The 20905-nt window shown below is 38.4% G+C and overlaps 1 protein-coding gene across 2 annotated transcripts in view; it reads right to left on the bottom strand.

Annotated features, from left to right (window-relative positions):
- FIGN (fidgetin, microtubule severing factor) overlaps nucleotides 1-18047 on the bottom strand; it is a 129951-nt gene extending 111904 nt beyond the window's left edge. The window contains exons 1-2 of one of the 2 annotated variants that reach the window (XM_079782843.1): nucleotides 17225-18047; nucleotides 16230-16399 (exon numbers count right to left, since the gene is read on the bottom strand). In XM_079782843.1, coding sequence (XP_079638969.1) covers nucleotides 16230-16254 — 25 coding nt within the window. In that variant the 5' untranslated portion in view covers nucleotides 16255-16399; nucleotides 17225-18047. The remainder of the gene's footprint in view (nucleotides 1-16229; nucleotides 16400-17224) is intronic. The other variant, XM_079782844.1, reaches the window with a different exon arrangement.
- Nucleotides 18048-20905: the final 2858 nt, after the last annotated feature.

Here is a 20905-nt window from a genome sequence, read left to right as displayed (position 1 = left end):
GTTGAGGGGTGGGGGAGGCTGCTGCCCCCAACCCCGTCCATAAAGAAAAACTGCCATTTGAATAATTTATTTTGTTCCTTAGTATAAGATCCTCTGAGGCTTAGCCACTATATATATTTTTAAGTGATCAAAGTTTCTAGAAGCAACTTATTATAACCATTAATGTTTGTCATCACCCAAGCTGAAATCACTTTCCTTACCTCTAAGTGGCCCAGTTGTCCAACAGAAAATGGGAAATAGGAGGCATTTGTGGACAAGTACACATGCACAGAAAATTAAGCTGTAAATATCTGGACCAGGTTATTACTGGAATCTGGAAACATCTGGGGCTACAGAACAAGCCAAGCCCCATTTCCACAATGTCCAGGTAATTGCTTAAATGATTTATACCTCACTGTTTCTATTAAAAATGTCTTTAAAGAGAAACATTTGTAGGCTTGGTTTTGCAATAAAAACCGGTATCTGATTTCAGTTGTACAAAATGTTGTGAGAGATGCTCCATTTCTTCAAGGACACATGCATGACTAAACTAAACCTTGGACAAAGACTGCGTGCTGAAAGAAGGCATGGTCAGCCACTCACAGAAAACATCCTCATCAGAAAAGCACATTTTAATGGCTTATTTGTGGTTACTTTTTACTCTAATCAAAAGAACCCAGTTAAAACATTCTCTTTGTGCACATATAACAAATATAGTCAAGCCATGTCAGAGAGAACTATACCTCCATAACCATTTTAAATTTCAGTTTTAACTAACTTCTTGTAAGTGATGTTTACTGATCTTGAACTGACTGAACACCCTGCCAAACCTATCACTAAGAAACAGATAAGTGCCACCTCCTGGGCTGCCCCTGGGGATGAGTAGTTAAGAATCTGGAGCAAGATTTAAATTGGCTCACTTAGATGGTTTCTGTTCAGAGCTACCAACCGGCCCATTCAGAATGCAGTCACCTGTCTCATGGGTTGCTTTACTGAACACACACACACAAACACGTACACACACAAACACATACCACACGGCTGTATTCACTTAAAATTATTTTAAGTTTCATTTCAGATTTTAAGCCAAGAGGACAAATATAACTTCATATTTTTTTAAGAACTGCCATGTCTAGACCTAACAAAAATTTCAGTTACTAAAAGCTATCACCTATGAGGGCAAGGAGTGGGGGGAAGAAGAAGGGACAAGAAAACAAACGACTGACCACTGACTTTTAACTATGCCTCATATTTTGTGGCCACCAACTTATATTACTATTCCCTCTAGGGAACCACCCAATTTCCCTTTATGAGAGGACTAAAAGAAAAATGGCTGACATTTTAGGTGTAAAGAATCTGCATGCCCACTTTTATTTTAGCTTAAAACTCCAAACTTCTGATCATAAACTGGGGAAAATTTTAAGCCTGTGTCCCTTAAAAATTTTCTTTGCTTTAGTTTGGTTGTTGGCAAGTCACCAAGAACCAATTCGTAGACATTACTCTCAATCTCATGGATTTTAACTTATATTTAAGCAAGTTTAACTTGCTTGAAGTTTACGGAATGGTTTCCAGGAAACCAGAAGAGTATATTTAACAAAGGAACTAAATAGATTGTTGTAGTCAAACTGCAAAAATGCTTTTGCTACTTTAAACATACAGTTTCGCCATCTTTATTATTGTACCTACGATGTACTATCCTTCTTTACTACTGTAGTTGTTTGATGAAGATGTGTTTGCATGCAATTAACTAAGCAACATTTGTCCACTGGAGCTTACTTCATGGCATATCTTTGTAATAATCCAGGTTCAACAATCAGCCCTGCAGATATTTTCTTCCATGTAGAGTTTATGAGATCAATCTAGATTTCAATATGAAATGGCAAGATAGCATCTAGAACTTTTCAAATCTGAAGAGCCCAAATTGGAAGAAAACTACTGAGCAAAGGTTATAGGTTTCCTTATTAAAATTGTGTTTTTTAAAAGAAAGACAACAGAGCCTTTGTTTTTTTTTGTTTTAATTCTTTCATGAAGCCTTATAAACAGGTGCTGCTCCCTGGAACATCTACCTTTAAGTCCAAATACACAAATATAACACAGAAAGCTTGTGAAGTACTGTTGACTAACTCATTACAATTTCAACATTTGATCAACTTGAATTTCCCTTAGAAGATTTTGTAATGCTGTTTGCTGTAACACTGGCGACAGGTTTCAGAAGGAAACTGACCCTTCCACAAGCACACAAACCAAACTGGTAATGCAACTGAGCCAGGGTCATTGGGTGTGACCCCAGCTAAATTGTTTACTGCCCAGTATCTAGTACAACATAAATTAATAGTGTCAGATGCTAACTATAGGACAAAAATATGCTGATTAAATTGTAACCAAAGACTCTGGCCAATGGCTTAGTTGGTTGGAGCATCATCCCATACCTCAAAAGGTTGTGAGTTCGATCCCTGATCAGGGCATGTGTGAGAGACAACCAATTGATGTTTCTCTCTCTGTCTCTCTCTCTAAAATAACTAAACATATCCTCTGGTGAGGATTTTAAAAATGTAACCAAAGATATTCACACACTACAGAGTCAACAAAAGTTATATCAACTGTAGGTCAGCTAGTTGGTATCTCACATCTTATCACCATAACTACCATCATATTCCCAGGGAAATCTGTTTTGAGTACTGCCAGGCACATCTTTGCACTCTACCTATTTATTGGACAAAGAACAAAATAAAAAGACATGCCTTATGAGGGGCTGATTTCCTATGTTCAATCAAAAGCTAAATAACCAACTGTAAATCAACCCTATGTTGGCAAGAAGTTGATTTGGAAGTCTCCTCATCTAGTATTTTATGATTCTATACTTTCAAATGTTTCTGACAGCAAATACACAAGGAAAAAAGTTAAATATGTAGAACTCAGTGATTTGAAGCCATTTGTTACTGCCTACAATCAATTAGGTATAGATTTTTGTTTTGTAAGATTTTTAAAGATATCATTATAACTTTCTGTCTTTATAAAATACTTTAAATGCCCTCCTATCCATTTGAGGTCTTTCTTTGGAAATTAAATTACATGAAGAATATAGAAATTTCATTTTAAATAAAACACACAATTTTAATCTGTTCCTTAAATATTTTTAAAAGGATCTTCCAACTTTTTAAAAAAGCAAGATGAATAAAAGATTAACCAAGTAACAGTTTCCTACCCTTTTATCCACTCAATTCACCATTTATTGAACATCTATTTCAGGTCTTGTACTGTATAGGCAAGAAGGTGATTAAAAATAAAAAAGGAATTAAACGTGGTCTGCTTTCAAGGAGTTTATAATTTCATAAATGAGTAATGCAAATGCCCAGCAATATATAGTAGAAAAAAAAGATTATAACAAATATTTGAAAGATTTTTAAAAAGTGCTTAAGGCATATCAAGAAATAGATCCTCTGGTCTATATGTCTGTTCTTGTGCCAGTACCAGGCAGTTTTGAGAACAGTGGCTTTGTAGTATAGCTTGATATCTGTGATCCCTCCAACTTTGTTCTTCTTTCTCAGATTGCTGCAGCTATTCGGGGTCTTTTTTTATTCCAGATTAATTTTTGGAGAGTTTGTTCTAGGTCTTTGAAGTATGCCATTGGTATTTTAATGGGGATTGCATTGAATTTATAGATTGCTTTGGGTAGTATGGACATTTTAATGATGTTGATTCTACCAATCCATGAACATGGTATATTCCTACACCCTATATAATAAAAGTGTAATATGCCAATCGACTGAGTGGCTGAACAGCGGAACGACCATCCGATGACCATCCAGGACTATGCTATGACACCCACTGGTGCCAGGCCAGCCACAGCAGGTGCGATGGGATTTGTCAGGGGCCCGGCCATTGCCCCATGATCATTCTGCAGAGGAAGACCCAGGCCACTGGCCAGCAGAGCAATCAACTGGGGGGCTCCACGATCACCCCAAAGAGGGAGGCTCAGGCCACTGACTGGTGGGCAGCAGTGGGTGGGCGGGACCTCCCTCTGTGAGGGAAGCCCAGGTCCCAGCGGCCAGAGGGAAGCCGGTGCCAGCAGCTGGGGGAAGGAAGGCCTACTTTTGCACGAATTTCGTGCATTGGGCCTCTAGTTCATTTATGTCTTCCTCTATCTTTTTTATTCAGCATCCTGTAATTTTCTGAGTACAGGTCCTTTACCTCCCTGGTTAAATTTATTCCAAGGTATCATAATATTTTTGTTGCAATGATAAATGGGATTTTTTTATAGTTTCTCTTTCTGTGAGTTCATTATTGGTGTATAAAAGAGCTATAGACTTCTGGGTGTTAATTTTGTACCCTGTTACATTGCCGAATTCATTTATTAAGTCTAGTAGTTTTTTGATGGAAACTTTAGGGTTTTCTATGTATAATATCATGACATTTGCAAATAATGGCAATTTTACTTCTTCTTTTCCAATTTGGATGCCTTTTATTTCTTCTTCTTGTCTGATCACCATGGCTAGTAGTTCCAGTACTATGTCGAACAGAAGTGGTGAGAGTGGGCATCCCTGCCTTGTTCCTGTTCTTAAGAGAAATGGTTTTAGTTTTTGCCCACTGAGTATAATGGCAGGGGAGGGTTCGGGGAGTGAGAGATCAACCAAAGGACTTGTATGCATGCATATAAGCATAACCAATGGGCATAGGTTATGCTTATATGCATGCATACAAGGCATATTTGGGGAGGGTGAGGACATGTACTGGGGGGTGGGGGAGTTTGGGGGCAGGTCAATGGGGGAAAAAGGAGACATATGTACTACTATTTGTAATGCTTTAAACAATAAAAAAAAGAAATAGATCCTGATTAGGAGGGCTCGGGGAAGTTTTGACAGATGATGCAACATTTGAGATGTCAAAGTTCTGGTAGAATTTCAACAGGTGGAGAAGAACATTCAGGGAGTGAAAAGATAAACAAAGACTAGTGAGGGAAACAAGAGAGAACACATAGAATTGCTTTTGGTTTGATAAAGATCTAACTCTCATACAGATCTATTATATTTATGAAGGATGTGATGTCCCTACCTCCACTACTGCTTAAGATGATCTGCTTGTCAGTTGATTTCTATCTCTTACAAGGAAAAAGCATTGGCTAATCTACTTATCTCTCAAGATATAAGAATTTCTGACACATGGCTTGCAACCAATTGATAAGCATATTTAATGAATGGTTACCACCCTTTTTGAAGGGCTTAACAAAGTCACAAATGGTCCTTGAGCTTCCTTCATTGTTTTCAAGACAATTTCTGGAATTTCTTAAAGAAAAACAAAAAGTCTTTTCCATCAGCCACTGGTCACTAGTCAAGTTCCAAGTTACTCAAAGTAACTAACTAGTCATGACCAAGCAGTCATGAATTGTATAGAACAGGAAAAAATCTTAATAGTCATTTGATTAACTTGCCTTTTATAAAAAGTGAACTGAATCACAGAGAGGTTGAGTGATTTACCAAAAGTCACAAATATGATAGATTGTTGACTTCTGCTGACACTTTTCTTCCCCTCCTTCACTTCCCTGAGTTACTCTTCCAGCATGGTGGCAATGTTCTCAAGGGTCTTCATAAATTGTTGTTGAACTTTATCCAGATAATGAACTACCTCTAGTACATATCATTAGTACCTTCAATTCTGAATAGATATCTCTATTTTTATTATTTCAAAACCAGGAAGAATGATCTTTTAAAAAGCCAAAATGTTTAAAATCTCATGCAATCTATTGATTTTTATATAAATGTGTAAGTATCAGAGAAGTGGTTTTCAATTCCAACTTTACATCAGAATCACTGGGGTAGCTTGAGAGAAATTGTTCATCCCCCAAATTTCCATTTGACTGGTCTGAAGTGGGCTTTGGCAAGATTTTCTTGTTTGTTTTGTTTTGGTTGTTAAGCTACAACTATCGTTTATGAAGTAGATACAAAACTTATCAATCTTTGCTCAAATCAAATTATACATTTGTATACTGCAATGACTCAAAGTCCTTATAATTTTCCAAAAGAAGCTTTAAAAAAGATATGTCCCAATCCTCAAAGAATTTTCTTCTATAATTTCATTTGTGGCCTAATCAAATTGAGTATGCTGAGGTAGAAAAAAGGAGTCTGAAAACTATGAGTCAACTTTAAAGACATGTATTTCCTTATACTTTTTCAAAGTATGGGCGAAAGGGTGGGGGAAATAGTTGTTTTAATTGGGATGATCACAAATTCCATATATTCAAGGTGTGATCTAGAACCTGCCATTTAAAAAATTGAGAATATCACTGGTTTAGATTATAGTGCTATGTGCTATTTAATATGTATTAGTTACTAATTCCTAATAAATGATCAGTTCCTCATATAACTTTATTAAGATTTTAATTATTAAATTGCCAATAGCATTTTTAGCAAGTCACATGCAAACAGTCCTTACCCTTAGCTTTCCTCACCAACTTTCCTAATTAGCTTCTCCTTTAGCTATTTCCCCATTCCCTAAAGTTGTCTTTCACCTTTTGTCCATGCCCAAAACTGTTGCTATACTTTCTTCCCACTGCACAACTCAATACCCTCTTAATTAATGCAAACTACCTCATCCTGATCTAAATATCATATTCCAATTGCTCAAGTGAAATCTGATTTTCCAGATGGTCAAGTAATAACCAGCCCTACAGATGAATACTAAAAAACAAACACCCACCCCCTTCAAACAGGCATGGGTAAGACTGGATCCCAGCAGCAAAAGGATGGATGAGAGAGCAAGGTTCCTGATGAGTTTGCAAATAGCAAAATAAGAGGAAAACCTTTTTCTCCCTGGCCTGAAGCATGAGAACACCTGTGGAGTTGGCTGGTAGAAATGATGGGTACTAGTAAACACAGAAAGTATAGGTATTTAGGTACTTATGTGTATTACAATTATATACCAGCAACACCTCCCAGATGATAGCTCAACAACAGTGGCATTATGGCACAGAAGAAGTAATTTTAAGAAAATATAATTATATTGGGGTAAAATTCGGGATTTTTGCCCATCATTATAAAAATCCTATACCACATGTTGTACTGTTCTCCATATTTCTCAAAATAAACAGTACAAAATAGTTTCTCCTTAGGTTCTTTTTACTTTGGTGCTGAAACAAAATAAAACAAGATAAAAATAAAACAAGCTTTAATGTCTTGTAAGCATGCATTAAGGACTTATTGAAAGAACACCACATGATAAAAAAAAAATGCTCAATATTACACTTCTCCTGATATTTTAACTGCTTAAATGCTATTGACAGAGACTTTAAACCTATATCAAAAAAAAAAAAAAATCCCCAAAGGAATTTTGCATATTTACTGAATTTTTCTTTCTAGAAAGACACTAGCTCAGTCTAACATGTATTTCTGAATAAGATTCTTTAATGCTATACTATCTTGCCACTCATAAGTGAATTCATATTGATGGCTAGTTGATTACTACTCTTAAAGTTATATAAAACATATTTTTCCAATTAGGAAACACATCATTTAAATGTACATTCTGAGTACATTTAAAATCTCTCCAGAGGGGGAAAAAAAGCACTGTTCATGTAGAGATATAAAATTCCAAAGCTGGTGATATTTTATCCTTCTAGTGTGTCAGACAAGGATACCGGCCATTCAGGGCTATATTTGGGTCATATCAGTATTCCACTCAAAAATGTTGCTTAATCTCCTGAATAACGCAAATGAAAATGCCTTTTTAAAGGAGAACTTTGCACCAACACTACTGGCTAGGACACCACGGAAGAGGGGAACAGGGGATTAGACCCACATCTTTTGTAAATTGGGCCTAAAATTGACTCCAGATTTGTGACTCATGAATGAAAAGTCAGTTTTAATAGAGATGTGCTTTAAAAAGAAAAAAATGGCTATTATTCTTAACAAGTTACATACTGGGTATGATTCTTTAAAAATGACTCATAAAATATCTTTTTAAGTACTTAAAGTCATGAATATGTTCTACTCTTTTACCTCTGCTTGAATGTAATTTTTCATTTGCCAGGAAAGGATACATTTTCTAACTAACCCCGTTAACCTAATTACTCATAAAGAAATACCAAAGGCGTCTCTGACATCGATACCTTCACAAAGAAATGTATCTGTGCACACGCACACGAGCTTATTCCATCCACGTAGATCATCAAAACTGTAATTTTTATTTAAAAGATTCCTTCTGGTACATGTAATTTCTAGCAGTAAAATTTATCAAAAGCATGGAAAATTTGCAAACATAAGACTGCCCTACCCATATTATGATTTCTTCATCCATATACTTAAATTCAAAATATTGACTTAAGCTTAAAAGAATAATAGTACTCTGTTTATTTAGTTGTCTTTGTGTGATCTTAAATGGGATTGCAATGAAAATGCCTTCTCTCTTAAAGGGAACCTTTTGTCCTACTCAGATTAATTATCTTGTAAGATTAAAATCAGTGAATCATACCTAATTAAGATTTATAATTTAACATCATTCCGGTATATGATCTAAGAAAAAGAGTTTACAATCTTCAATTTGAAATGGAAAGTGAGAAGAAGTGAAGAGAAGAGAAATAAAACAGCTATTTGGGGCATACCAATGCACTATATTGCCACATATTTACCCAGATTTCTGGTTTAATCTTTTTTCAAACCAAGCACTTAATGTGAAAACTGAACATACTAAAGGACAGAAGTCAGGTGGGAAAAGAAGGGTTCCAATTTAAATTATACTATAGAATTTGTAGATAGCTTATACAACATAGAACATTTTTAAAAAATGTGTATTGTGGCTAAACTGCCTATTAAATATTTCGACTTTACAATGTCTTTAATGCAAAAGACTCCTAAACTATGGGGTGAATTTATAATTAAATGGGACACTTGTAATAGTTATTTCCAATCCTCCTTTCATTAAAGGATGTATCGGCTGAGAAAGCAATGCCTTGTTAGTACACAAGGCAAAGATTTTTCTTCTTAGAAGGCCTCATATATAGTATTTCTCTACACAATGTCTAACAAGGCATTCAAAATAAGTTCAATATTTTTTTCTTCTTCAGAAATATCTTTAAAGCCCCCCACTCTCACCCAGTCTTGGATTACATAAATGGACAGTTACTTTTCTGAGGTCTTTGATATTTCTCTTCCTGGCAGAGTCATCTGATGTGAGAAATATCTTTTGAAAATAAATGGTACAACTTCAAGTGCCCTCAGATCCATCACTTGCTGGACATTCCATCATATCTCAGTTTTGATTTGAAAAAGCTGCTTGACTTCAAATTTTAGTTTTAGGTATCTCAATACAAGCTTGATCTCATTGAGAAGTACCTTGGGAAGCAACAATGTAAACGTTTTGTTCACCCATCAACACAGAATGTTCACACCAAAAGGGAAAGGAGTCATAGAGGGCGACTACATGGTTCAGTGGGAAGGAGGTTATTCTAATTCAAGTTCAGAAACCAAGTTCACAAATTGAATATACCATACTGCAACGTTAAGGAAAGAGTTGCATTTCATCTGCATCACAGCTGTCACCACCTGTTTATGTAACTACAATGCCACTTCCTCATGTCAAAATATCAATACTGTTACTATGATAACGAGATAATTATTTGTGTTTGCCCCTCGTCCCCGGCTAGCACTCAATGAGTAGGGCTCTTATTTTGTAATAGTCAGGATTTTCTGTCTATAGATAATTTAGGACTCCACATTAAAAACACTTAGTTTACTTGTGCTTGAAAACAGGTGTGCTAGTGCTGGTGCATGCCAACAGAGGAACTGCTGGGTTCTTATTACAAATCTTATTAAAATCCTCCCCAACCCCCTTTCCAACCATCCTGTGCCTGGGGAATACCTATCTAAGCATGTACCTGTGTGCAAACAATTCCAAAACACAGTGTTTCTCTTAAGAATATTGGCAAAACTCATGTGACCTATGGGAGCGCGTACCAGACAAAAAGCAACTTGAGATAAAGGAAAATATTTCAGTCACCACTTCATGTACAGAAAGAGTAGGAGATACCTGAAGGTCCATTTTCCCATCGACACCCTCACTCCACCACCTCTAGTATCTCTTTAGGAAGAGGCACATGGAATCACTGTGGAACAGTCTGTCTCCAAGTGGGAAACCTGTGACTTCCATAAAGCAGGCCCCGGGTGAAAGTGTGGGGGTGGTGACGGCAGGGCTAGCGAGTCCTCTGCAGGCCACAGGGTCCCCCACGGAAGGGCTCTGCGCTTGTTTCCATGCTCTGCTGAGACTGTCTCGTGAGTTCTTAATGATTTTTGAACAAGGTGCCCCACATTTCAGTTTCCCACCAAGTGCCAGAATTGCATAGCCAATCCTTGGTGAAAGTGACAACGTGTGTTACGGTAAAGATAATAAATCAAAAGGACAGCAAAAAGTTGACAGCAACATCCAGAGACTCGGGGCTTCACATTACACTACTTTGAAATTTTTATTTTGAATTTTGCTGTTTCCACGACTAATAATTCCTCATGAACCGCAGCATGTAAGTAGAGGTCACTCATTTTCAGATGAGCTTACTGTCACATGTACATGGCAGTTAATCAATTGTCAGTTGCTTAAAAAGCATCCGATTGACATAAGGCAAACAGTTGAGTCGGGGGAAAAAGATTTTTTTTTTTTTTTTGGTGAGTGAAGTAAAATGCAGTTTCTTTTCTCTTGCTTGAACTATATCCACAAGTGGAACAGAAGAACTCTATTAGTTAATTAATTAAAACTCACAGGAAAGGAAATGAGTAAAGCTACTTTCAACATTAAGATACCAGGGAAAAGAAAACATTTTATAGGTATTCTGCATGATGTATTCTGTCCTAAGAAAGATTCTTTGTGAGTTATATATCACCAATAACTTTTAATAGAAGCTAGTCAAGATATGAAAATGAGAACAAAATCCTAACAGAAACAAATTTTCCCAGATTATATTTAAAAAACTACGAATAAATAATAATTCTACTTTCAAGATATATCAGTTTCAAAAATGATTGGAGGCAGTGATACTATCATTGATTTGTGAAAATCATAGCAGCTCACATATAAGCAAACATATCCCTTATACCTATATTTAACATAAATACATCTGAATTGAAATTCCCCCTTGAATGTGCTGCTTCTAATATACCCCAGAACAACAGCCCACCATATGCAACGTTAGGCAAAGTGTCAGTATTCAAGTAACAAGACAGCAAGCAGATTGGTTGCATAAACTATGTAAATATTATTAACAGAAAGTGCCATATGATATCTGATGTTTGGATGGTTTCTGATCACCTATCTGTTCCGCCGCCCCAGTCTCTCAGCTGAGATTTCGTCAACAGGTACCGCACGCATGTGCTGTGCGGAGGCACAGCCTCCTGAGCAGCGTCTGTGCGGCTGCCCTAGGGAAGCAGCTCACCCACCTGCTTCTGATTCGCTTCAAACTTATCAGGACAATTTATTCTTACCCTACTCTTACTGACCCCTTGTTCCCACTATCTGCAATTCCTGTAGTAAGCATCCCTCAAGTACAATTGCCATCTAAGTAATAACATTGAAAATATCAAAAGGATCACTAATCGACAATCATGTCAGAGCACCTATGCTTGAAATTTCTACCATAAATTGAATGAAAAGTTAATAATAAAAGTGCAAGTGTAGAAAAAAAGTAATAAGATAAAATCCAACCATGAAAAGTACTTGCTACACAGAAATTTGTTTTCAGTCTTTGAAAAAAAAAAAAAAAAAGACTTTTAATAGACAAAAACTTTAGGTGTAGTGTGTGGTGTGTGTGTGTGTGTGTGTGTGTGTGTGTGTGTGTTTGTGTATGAGAGAGAGAATTGAAAGATGAAATAATTTTTGGACTTGCAGTCTTCTAAGTAGTGCCTAAAATATTTTCCAAGTTTAACTGATTTTAATAAAACATTAACTCTTGTATATCCCAAAAGAAAGCGACAATTATATTAAAATTTTCATTGAAAACAAAATTTCCATTGTTTCCTGTGCCACTTATTTATTCCAGTTTATCAATGACTCACTATATAAGAGCAGATATACTGATTAATCAAGTCTTATTGATCAGTATTTCACACAAATGTCTGCAAAACAATTTTTCCCAATCAAGAATTTATAAATCAATTTAAATTCCTGGTAATTAAATTTGTCAGCTCTATAACAGCAAATGTGGTACTTTATATAAAAGCAGTATGTGAAATCTGTACTCAATAATATATTGATCAAAGGCAAAACAGCAAACATTTCTATTAAACCAGATTCTTAGGACCAGACTAGAAAGTACCAAACATCACAGCCTGCAATTGTTTCAAGTACACCTAGCAATTCTGCTGATTTGGGACCAGTGAAACTGATTACTTAATGAGGCAATCATTCAAGGCATCCAAACAGACAAAATAGGGAATCATTAGCATAGCCGTCTTCACCTTGAGATAAAAATTTTGAAAAATGTTGCAGACATTTAAACTTTTGGAATCTGACCCCATGCTTAAACTAAGGGGGGGAAAAAATCTAAAAAGTGACAGCCAAAAATTCAGGAGGAAAAATAATGTATCTATAATTATATTATTCATTTATCTTCTCAGCTAATATTTTCAACTATCTTAGAAATCTCAAGTTTTATACAGATTTTCTCTATAGATTCTTGGAAGTACTACTTCTTTTCTCCCCTCTGGCCATACTCTTGTGCTATTAAAAGTAATTAATGAAATCTCTGCTCTCTTGTATTTCTGTCATAAGTACCTGCCTACAAAAAGATTTCCAAAGTTCCTGCCCAACATGAAAAACACAAAAAAGATTTTCTATTTTTGGGAAAATAAATGATACTGGAAATTTAGCCACGTAAGTCTTTAATATAACTAAAAAAAAAACAAACAAAAAAAAACACACACACTATGTTTTCACTCAGAAGATACCAGAGATAATTTTAAGAATCTCACTGATCTGGTACAGCCAGGAGAAAGAAAACTATTCTCTGTTGTTTGTTTGTTTTTAAAAAAGATGGTTCCTGAAATAATTCCAAAGAGGCCCTACAAACTGTCTTTTTAAGAGAAGAGAAAAGCAAGTCAACTCACATATACAGCTTCCAAACAGAAGTCTTACCCTCTTCCAGGAAAACAACAATGAGACTTTATTGCCCTGCTATGATTCTTTCATTTCAGACATGATTAATTAGCAAGTATTACACTTCCCAAAACTCCCACCACACTCTTTGTGGTCTATCATCCTAGTTGTTGATAGACCCATATGAAAGAGCAAGTAACCACTAGCGGTATAAGACAAGTATCCAAAAAACTCTTCTCTCACATCTTTGCCTCCCAAAATGAAGCAGGCTGCTTTTAACAGCTCTCTCTCTCTCTCTCTCTCTCTCTCTCTCTCTCTCTCTCTCTCTCTCTTTCTCTCATAAATAAAGAAATCACATTTTTAAAAACGTAGTCATTTTCTTAACAATACCTTTTAACATCTGAATAAGGCATGCAACATACTCAGTATTTGCGAATACATGGCACATTTAACCTGTTTCCTACCTATATTTTTAAGCTGAAGTTCTGAAAGCCTTGTGAGTCCATGTAGTTTATATTGCTAACCATCCACATGCACAATTAAGAAACAATAGAGAAAATGTGAGCAAGCATGTTTGGGGGAATGGATTTTATAGAAAAAAAGTTTATTTTCCAAATAAAAGCTAATATGTCACACATGCAGTGGAGATGGGAAATAGAAATAAAGGATGAAAAGAAAAGACAAAAAGAAGAGGGCAACTCTACAATGTGAACGAATGTAAACTCTGATCTCTGCATATTGCTCCAAAACACTCTTTCAAGATAATTTCCCTTTAATGCAATCAACTTTCAAACTGTCCATGTGAACCGAGAAGCCAGCATAGCTGAATGTACGATCAATATATATTTTAACAACCAACCATTTATAAAGACTCGGGATTCCCCCTTCAACTTTTCAACTGTTGTGTCCAAAAAAACTTCACACATAGTACAATACTAATAAATAGATCTTGGTTCCAGGAAACATTTTAAAAAAATCTATTCTGGTCAAAATATCCTTGCTTTTTTTCTGTTGTATTAAATTTAGGATCAAAAACATCAAAGCAGCTTCCACCTCGGACCTAACTTTTAGAGGATCAATGTGACAAGGCAGTCCCTGATAGATGTTTCTCTTGATAAACGACTTGTTCAAAAGAGACATTGTAGCTTTCATTTCCTGACCACAACACACTTTTAATTTGCAACAGCAGAGCCGCCAGAGTGTGAGCACTTGCCCACTTTCCAGCCTTTTAGGTTTGTATAGCTCTGGTTCCTTTAGGCCAAACATCTGAGACAAAATCTAAAAATAATCCGAGTAACAGAATTACAAAATAGGAGCCACTAATGCCACTTTATACATATACACAAGTGTCTACTTTATAGATATAGGCATAAACTTTTTCTCCCCGAATTCTAGTGTAGGATAACAAGGGTCCTGAGTGAACATCATTTGCACAACGGGCATTTAACTCTCAGGGAAATAAATTATGTGACTATTATTTAATAGTAAGCAGAGCCTGGGTGGGGGGCAATTTACACACTTAAATCTGGTGTTAAATGCCATGAATTATATGATTGCCTAACCCAATGTGTTTTTACATATTATTGCAATGGTTATCATTACTACTACCCAGAAATCACACTTAAGTATCAATAAGGTAAACATTCAAACCATCCAATTTCTGCTCTCAGCACATTGTCTGAGCTCCGATTTAAAATTTATAAATGTAATATCCTCCTCATCACAGGCAGCAGCCCAATCTGCTCTGAATATATATTACAGCTTTAACATCACAGAGGGAAATCGCCCATCTGGCAATCCCATTCGCTCCAACAGCTCCGGGGGAAAAAAAGCTGTGCTCTCTCCTCCTCAAAACATTTCTCAGGGCAAATTATGTGCATCTAAAATAAACAGTCTTCTTATTGATCGCTTCAAAGTCAACAAGTTCCAAATGCAAAATTCAATCAAATCCTTCCTATCGGGTAAGAGCGGTGTGTGTTTAGCTCGATAGTCACCAGAGTCCAACCAGAAGTGTATGTCGCGCAACGGCTCTTGTAGTCCCTTTCCTTGTATTCACATTTGTGTGATGAGAGAGCAGTAACCACCGCCACATCACAGACCCCTGGCAGCTCTGCCCACTGCTATTTGTTTCTTTCCTATTCTCCCTTTTCCTTCTTTCTCTCTTTTCAGGGTGAATGCATGGTGGTTGGGCAAATGTACCAAAAAAGAAACAGTGTAGAGTGGACATATCCTTTGGTTATGCAAAATACTTTTAACATCTTTTTGTTGTTGCTGTTGCCTCTTAGTCTTAATTGAATATCACAAAGTGTACACAGGGCATGGTCACAAGAGCTATTGAAAACCCCATCTCACTCCATTTATCTGACCTTTTTTTTTTTTTTTGGTAAAGAAAGAGGAAAGAGCGATTTCAAACAAAGTCAATTTCAGTGCCTGATTATTTAATTCTGTCACAGGTTAAAAGTAAAAAGCGTTGACAGGCAGACAAGTGAATGGCAAGCAAAGAAAAAAGAAAAAGAAAAAAATTACCACTGTTCCTAAAAAAGGCATTAAGGACTTTAAGCAATCAAAATATATTTTTAAATTCATGTAAAAGCTATCCCTTCATAACTCACCCCCCGAAACAGACACACACACACACACACACACACACACACACACACACTCAGAAGAACTGATTACTCCACCAAGTGCAATCATTGAGAGAGCCCATAGTCCAACTGCATTAATAGGTTGAGAGAAAAAAATTCACCCAGTTCTGTGTGTGTACATATATATATTTATAGATATATACTTTCATTAGTAAGCAGTCTTACCCTACACTCCCGCCCTCTCCCCTTTGCACCCAGCCCCCTCCCCAAAAACCCCACACTGAGTTTAACTAATTTACATACCATTTGACTTCAGTGGTTACACAGTGCATTACTAGTAACATGCAACTTTGGGATTACAGCTAAACCGATAAGAGTGGACTCCAGTAATCTATTACTCAAAACTGAAATATATAAACATGTGATAGCAAAAAATAAACAAGCATTTTGAGAGATTAAAATATACATTTTTTTAAATGAATTATATATCATGAGCATCTGCTTCCCAAACAGGGTCTTCAATGGTTTGATCATGCCATTTAATTTGTCTTTCCTATTTAGATGCAAAGGAAGTAAATTCCAAAACTGACATACCATAAACACTGGTGCTACTGATCATTTCTTGCTGGCAGCACAAAAAGCTGAATTGGATTTCTCACAAGCAGGAATTCCAAAGGTTGCTTTTCATTAAAGCCACTTTTCCTCTCAGCTATCAAATGTCACTGCCTTGAAACGTGGGCCCTTTCGTCAGGTATTCATTTAACCTACATGCATATAATTAAGGGGGAAAGCAACATCAACAAAAAGGGGATCTCAGATCACAGGAGAAGAAAGGGGGAAAAAAAGCACATGACCAGGAATGCAAGTCCATGTCAATTTCACTCACTCCCATTGAAACTAACAAGAGCTCCGGGAGGACGGTAATAGGATCAGTGGATTGTATATACCATTAAATTATACATCTTTCTCTCCCGTCCCCGGCCAACAATACGCCCACCACGCTGTACCCCCTCCAAGATGATGTGCTTACATTTTTTTCTGCAACCGATCTCCTGACATTATCACGTTCCCCCAGCCACGAGATGGTAATTTAACCTCAACTTTCTGTGTGTGCAAGATTCTTATTTACACTTCTTATTTACTTAGAAGTTAGTTCCCGAAGAAAGTCTAGCCCCACCCTATGGCTCCGCTTTCTCCTTCTTATTTTTTTTTTGGGGGGGTATTTATTTTCGAAGTAAAAAGATAGTAATAAGTAAGCACAAGATAGCGGAAAACGGGATTCTTGCCATCGCGAACTCTTAATCCCACACTATTGTTACAATGATTAAGCAGCAAAAATATGCATTCTAACGTTTCAGGGCTACTTTGTACAGAGAAATTAGACAGCAGGTTGGCGTACCGAATAGAAACGAGTGCACATTCAATTAAATGTTCACGACACAACTCGAAGGTCTCCTTTGATTACAGGTCTTGGATGCATTTATATATTCTTTTAAAAATAAAACAAACAAAAACAAACAAACAAACAAAAAAACCCCCACCAGAACAAATTTAAACAGATGGCAGAAAAACTACGAAGCTCCTCTTACCTGAACGCGCGGAGCGAAAAGCCGATAGGTTAGCGTAGCATCGATCCGCCGCGTTCGCTGATGAATGGAAGCGAGGGTTAAGCGAAGGTGCCTATGATTTGAAATCATTCCAAGTTTTTGAAGGGAAGACGGACTGCAGCCTCTGCCATGTTGGAATTTCAAACCCAAAACAGCTGCTTGGAAGGAGCCAGCATGCCAGAGGCTGGGCGCAGGCGCAGAGCGCCGCCGAGCCAAATTCAAATCACTTTCACACTAAGAGCCAAAGATCAGTTTTCAAAGGAGAGAGGGAGAGCGACGCGGCGGCCGCGGAGAGGGAGAGGGGACGGGAGGCAGTGGCGAGAGGCGGGCGGTGGCGGGAGACGGGCAGCGGGAGGACCGGAGGGAGAGGGAGAGGCGCCCGGAGCCCGCGGAGCCCGCGGAGCTGGAGGGGGAGAAAGGGAAGCGGGAGGCGAGCGGGCGGGCGACTAGAGACGCGCCAGAGATTCATGGGCAGGGAGGGCTCAATGGCCGCGCCGCGCTGGCCGGCCGGCCGCTCGGGTCATGTTACACGGCCCGGGCCCCGGCGGCCGCCCAGCCGCGCCGACGACGCGCTCACGCGGCCCGGAGGGGGCCCCGAGGTCATGATGACGCGCGCGGGGCCCGGAGCGCCCTCGGCCCGCACTCTCTGGCGGCCCGGCCCGGGGGGAAGGGGAGCAGTGCGGGCGGGGAAGGGGGCCTTTCGTCCCCACGCGTGATCAGCCGGCCCCTGCGCTCCCCGCCTGCCTTGGAGGGCCCAGGACAGGGCTGCGCGGCTCTCCGGCCCGCGGGTCCCTCCCGGCCCGCTCCCGGCCCCGCTCCAAACAGCTGCGGCCCGCCCGCCCTTCCCCACCGCTCTGGGCTCCGCGCACTGGACCAGATCTGGCCCCGGGAGCCGGGACCTCACCCACACTCTCCCCTGGGCCCCAGCACCAGCCGGAACATGACTGTCTGCCAAGGAGAGGCAACTTTGGGGGGGACGCCGAGGGAGCCCTGTTGTCCTCCCCCGCCTCCCTGTGAATAAATAAAATCCTAAGTGTCTAGGTGTGCGGTCCAGGCTCCAGCCCCCGGGCTCCCCTCCCTACCTCCCCCAGGCGGCTCGAGCGGGGGAACACAGCGCCTGGGGGCCCGGTGCAGGCTGCCGGTGCGCAGGCAGAGACAGGAGGCTTCGGCTTTTCCCAGCCCCCTTCTAGGGAGCAATCTGGGGACCCAGGAGTGGGAAGAGAGTAGGGGCTTTGTAGTGCTGGGAGCTGAGGAAGAATGAAATGTGCAGTTGAGTGTGTTGCTCGCATCCCAGGGAGCAACGCAGTGCTGATTGTGTGTTGCTGAGATAGCCTTTTGTTCGGAACATAAGGTTTAAGAAACACACACGTTTCCTGGGCTCTCTTGTTAGATGTAAATGTGCTGCATCCAGATGCTTACTGTGTAGTGTAAGCTCAGTTGGCTTACTAATCACCCCGCCCCACCCCCAAACAACCAGGATCATTTGAATGGGAACCTCATTCAGACTTCTAGGCTTCCAGTTTTGCCTTCAACCTATTTCATTCTAGGCTAGCCAACCATCCAACTGAGATAATAAAGCAAACAATAACATTTGATCATGATGTCTATGAGATAATGTGCCCGGTAAAGTTCTTTAGGAATTGTAATGAGAAAGAGAGTGAGTGGGATAATAATTTCTCTTTTCATTAAATAGGACTTTAATAGATAAATGGTAAGTTTATCCTTTGGCCTAGTGGACATCCAGTCCTCTGTATTTTAACGAAGCTTAAGAATGAAAGAGGCAAATTATATATTCGACCAGAGGCTCATCAAGCTGAAAATATTACCTTTGAAGGCTGGGATAGAAAATATACTTGTTTAGGACTGACTCTCCTCACATTTCCCCTGCTTTTCTGCTGTAGATTTAATAGACTACATGCTGTCTCTCCGTGACGAAATGAAGTGTTTTAAAAATCCAGATATGTATTTGGAAATTTCCTTCTCCTGTTGTAATTTTCTTACCTTCCGTAGCCATTGAATGGATGCATTTAACTAACAAGATGAGAAAGAATAATCATCTTAGTTCAATCTAGACAGATGACAGAATTTAAAAGACAAAAGAAAAGTGATTTAAGATCTTACCAAATATTTCTAAGGAATGAGATTTCTCTTTGGAATGGGTTTGACCTTTCTGTGCATTTAAAAAAAAACAACAGTCTACAAAATAAAACAGAAGAACTTTATTCTGATGTAACAGAGAACACTGAAGCCCCTTTAGTTATATTTTACAAGATATCTTTGAAAATGATATTAGGAAAAGTTACGCGTTGGGTTTCACCACAAAGAAATAAGTGTAGGAAAATATCTATGGGTCACTGTTGGATTGAGTAGAGATGAATTAAAAAGAAACAACAACCGTGAAGAGCTTATAATTTCCCTTATAGCCCATTTGGAGAATGACGACAAGAGGTCCTCTAGACACAGCAGATGCTCTGTGCAATTCAAGCAAAACTGTGCTGTCCTTGTTCGTTAAGAAAATGTTCAAAGCACATCAACCTTTATCACTAAATTCCAGCATTGAATTTACAGTTCTTCATGTAAACCAAAATACTGAATAAAATATATATATAATGGAATATCCGCTGAATAGAAAACAATATATTTTGATGATTGACCTAGAGCAGTTTATTTTCAATATCTAAAACAAAATAAGCCTTACTTTTAAAAGCGGCCAGGAAGAAGTGTGGTTAGCAGGAGTTTATTAGTAAAGTAGTACTTTTTTCAATTCTCATATGTTCATTTGAAGTACAGATTATAAAATCTATCATTCAACATACAAATGAATATAATTAACTTTGCAATCAAAGAAAGGGAAACTATTTAAGAGTACTGTATGGCCTGGGGGGATGTGGCTCAGTGATTGAGCATTGACCAATGAACCAGGAGGTCACTCTTCAATTCCCAGTCAGGGCACATGCCCAGGTTACAGACTCCATCCCCAGTAGGGGGCATGCAAGAGGCAGCCAATCAATGATTCTCCCCTGTCATTGGTGTTTCTATCTCTCTTTACCTGTGCCGTCCTCTCAAATCAATACAAATATATATATATATATATATTTTTAAAGAGTACTGCATGTATTTATGCAGAGTTTTAAATTGTCCAAAATTGTATGTACTCCTGGGAAATAAGGCTCACATAATAGAATATACCTTATAAGCTTTGCATGACTAATAAGATTCAAAGAGGAGTTTATCATTCCACTATTTCTAGCTTTTTTTTTTTAGATATATATATAAAGTTTGCTTTTATCCATTTACTTTTTCCCAAAGTAAAATGAAACAATTTTGTTTTTTGAAAAACTTCATTTTCTGTTGAAAAATTAGCACATTTTTAAGTTTTTTGTTTTAATAAAACTATCTAATCTAATAATAGACAAATATGCAAATTGACCGCACCTTCGCTACGCCCACCAGCCAAGCCACGCCCACCAACCAATCAGGACAAATATGCAAATTATCAAAACAAAGATGGCGGCTAATTTGCATATCGCGACAGCGTAGAAAGAAGCCAAGAGCTGCAGAAGGGAGCAAAGCTGCAGAGAAGCAAGCAAGCGGGGGGGGGGGGGGGGGGGAGGGGAGAGAAGAAGGGAGGAGCGGAGAGCGGAGGCAGGGCCGGGGGAGAAG

The sequence above is a fragment of the Cnephaeus nilssonii genome, assembly GCF_951640355.1.
Source record: "Cnephaeus nilssonii genome assembly, chromosome: 10".
Taxonomy (NCBI): Eukaryota; Metazoa; Chordata; class Mammalia; order Chiroptera; family Vespertilionidae; genus Cnephaeus; species Cnephaeus nilssonii.
Note: the sequence above shows the minus strand (reverse complement) of the source record. Positions and strands in the feature narration are given on the sequence as shown.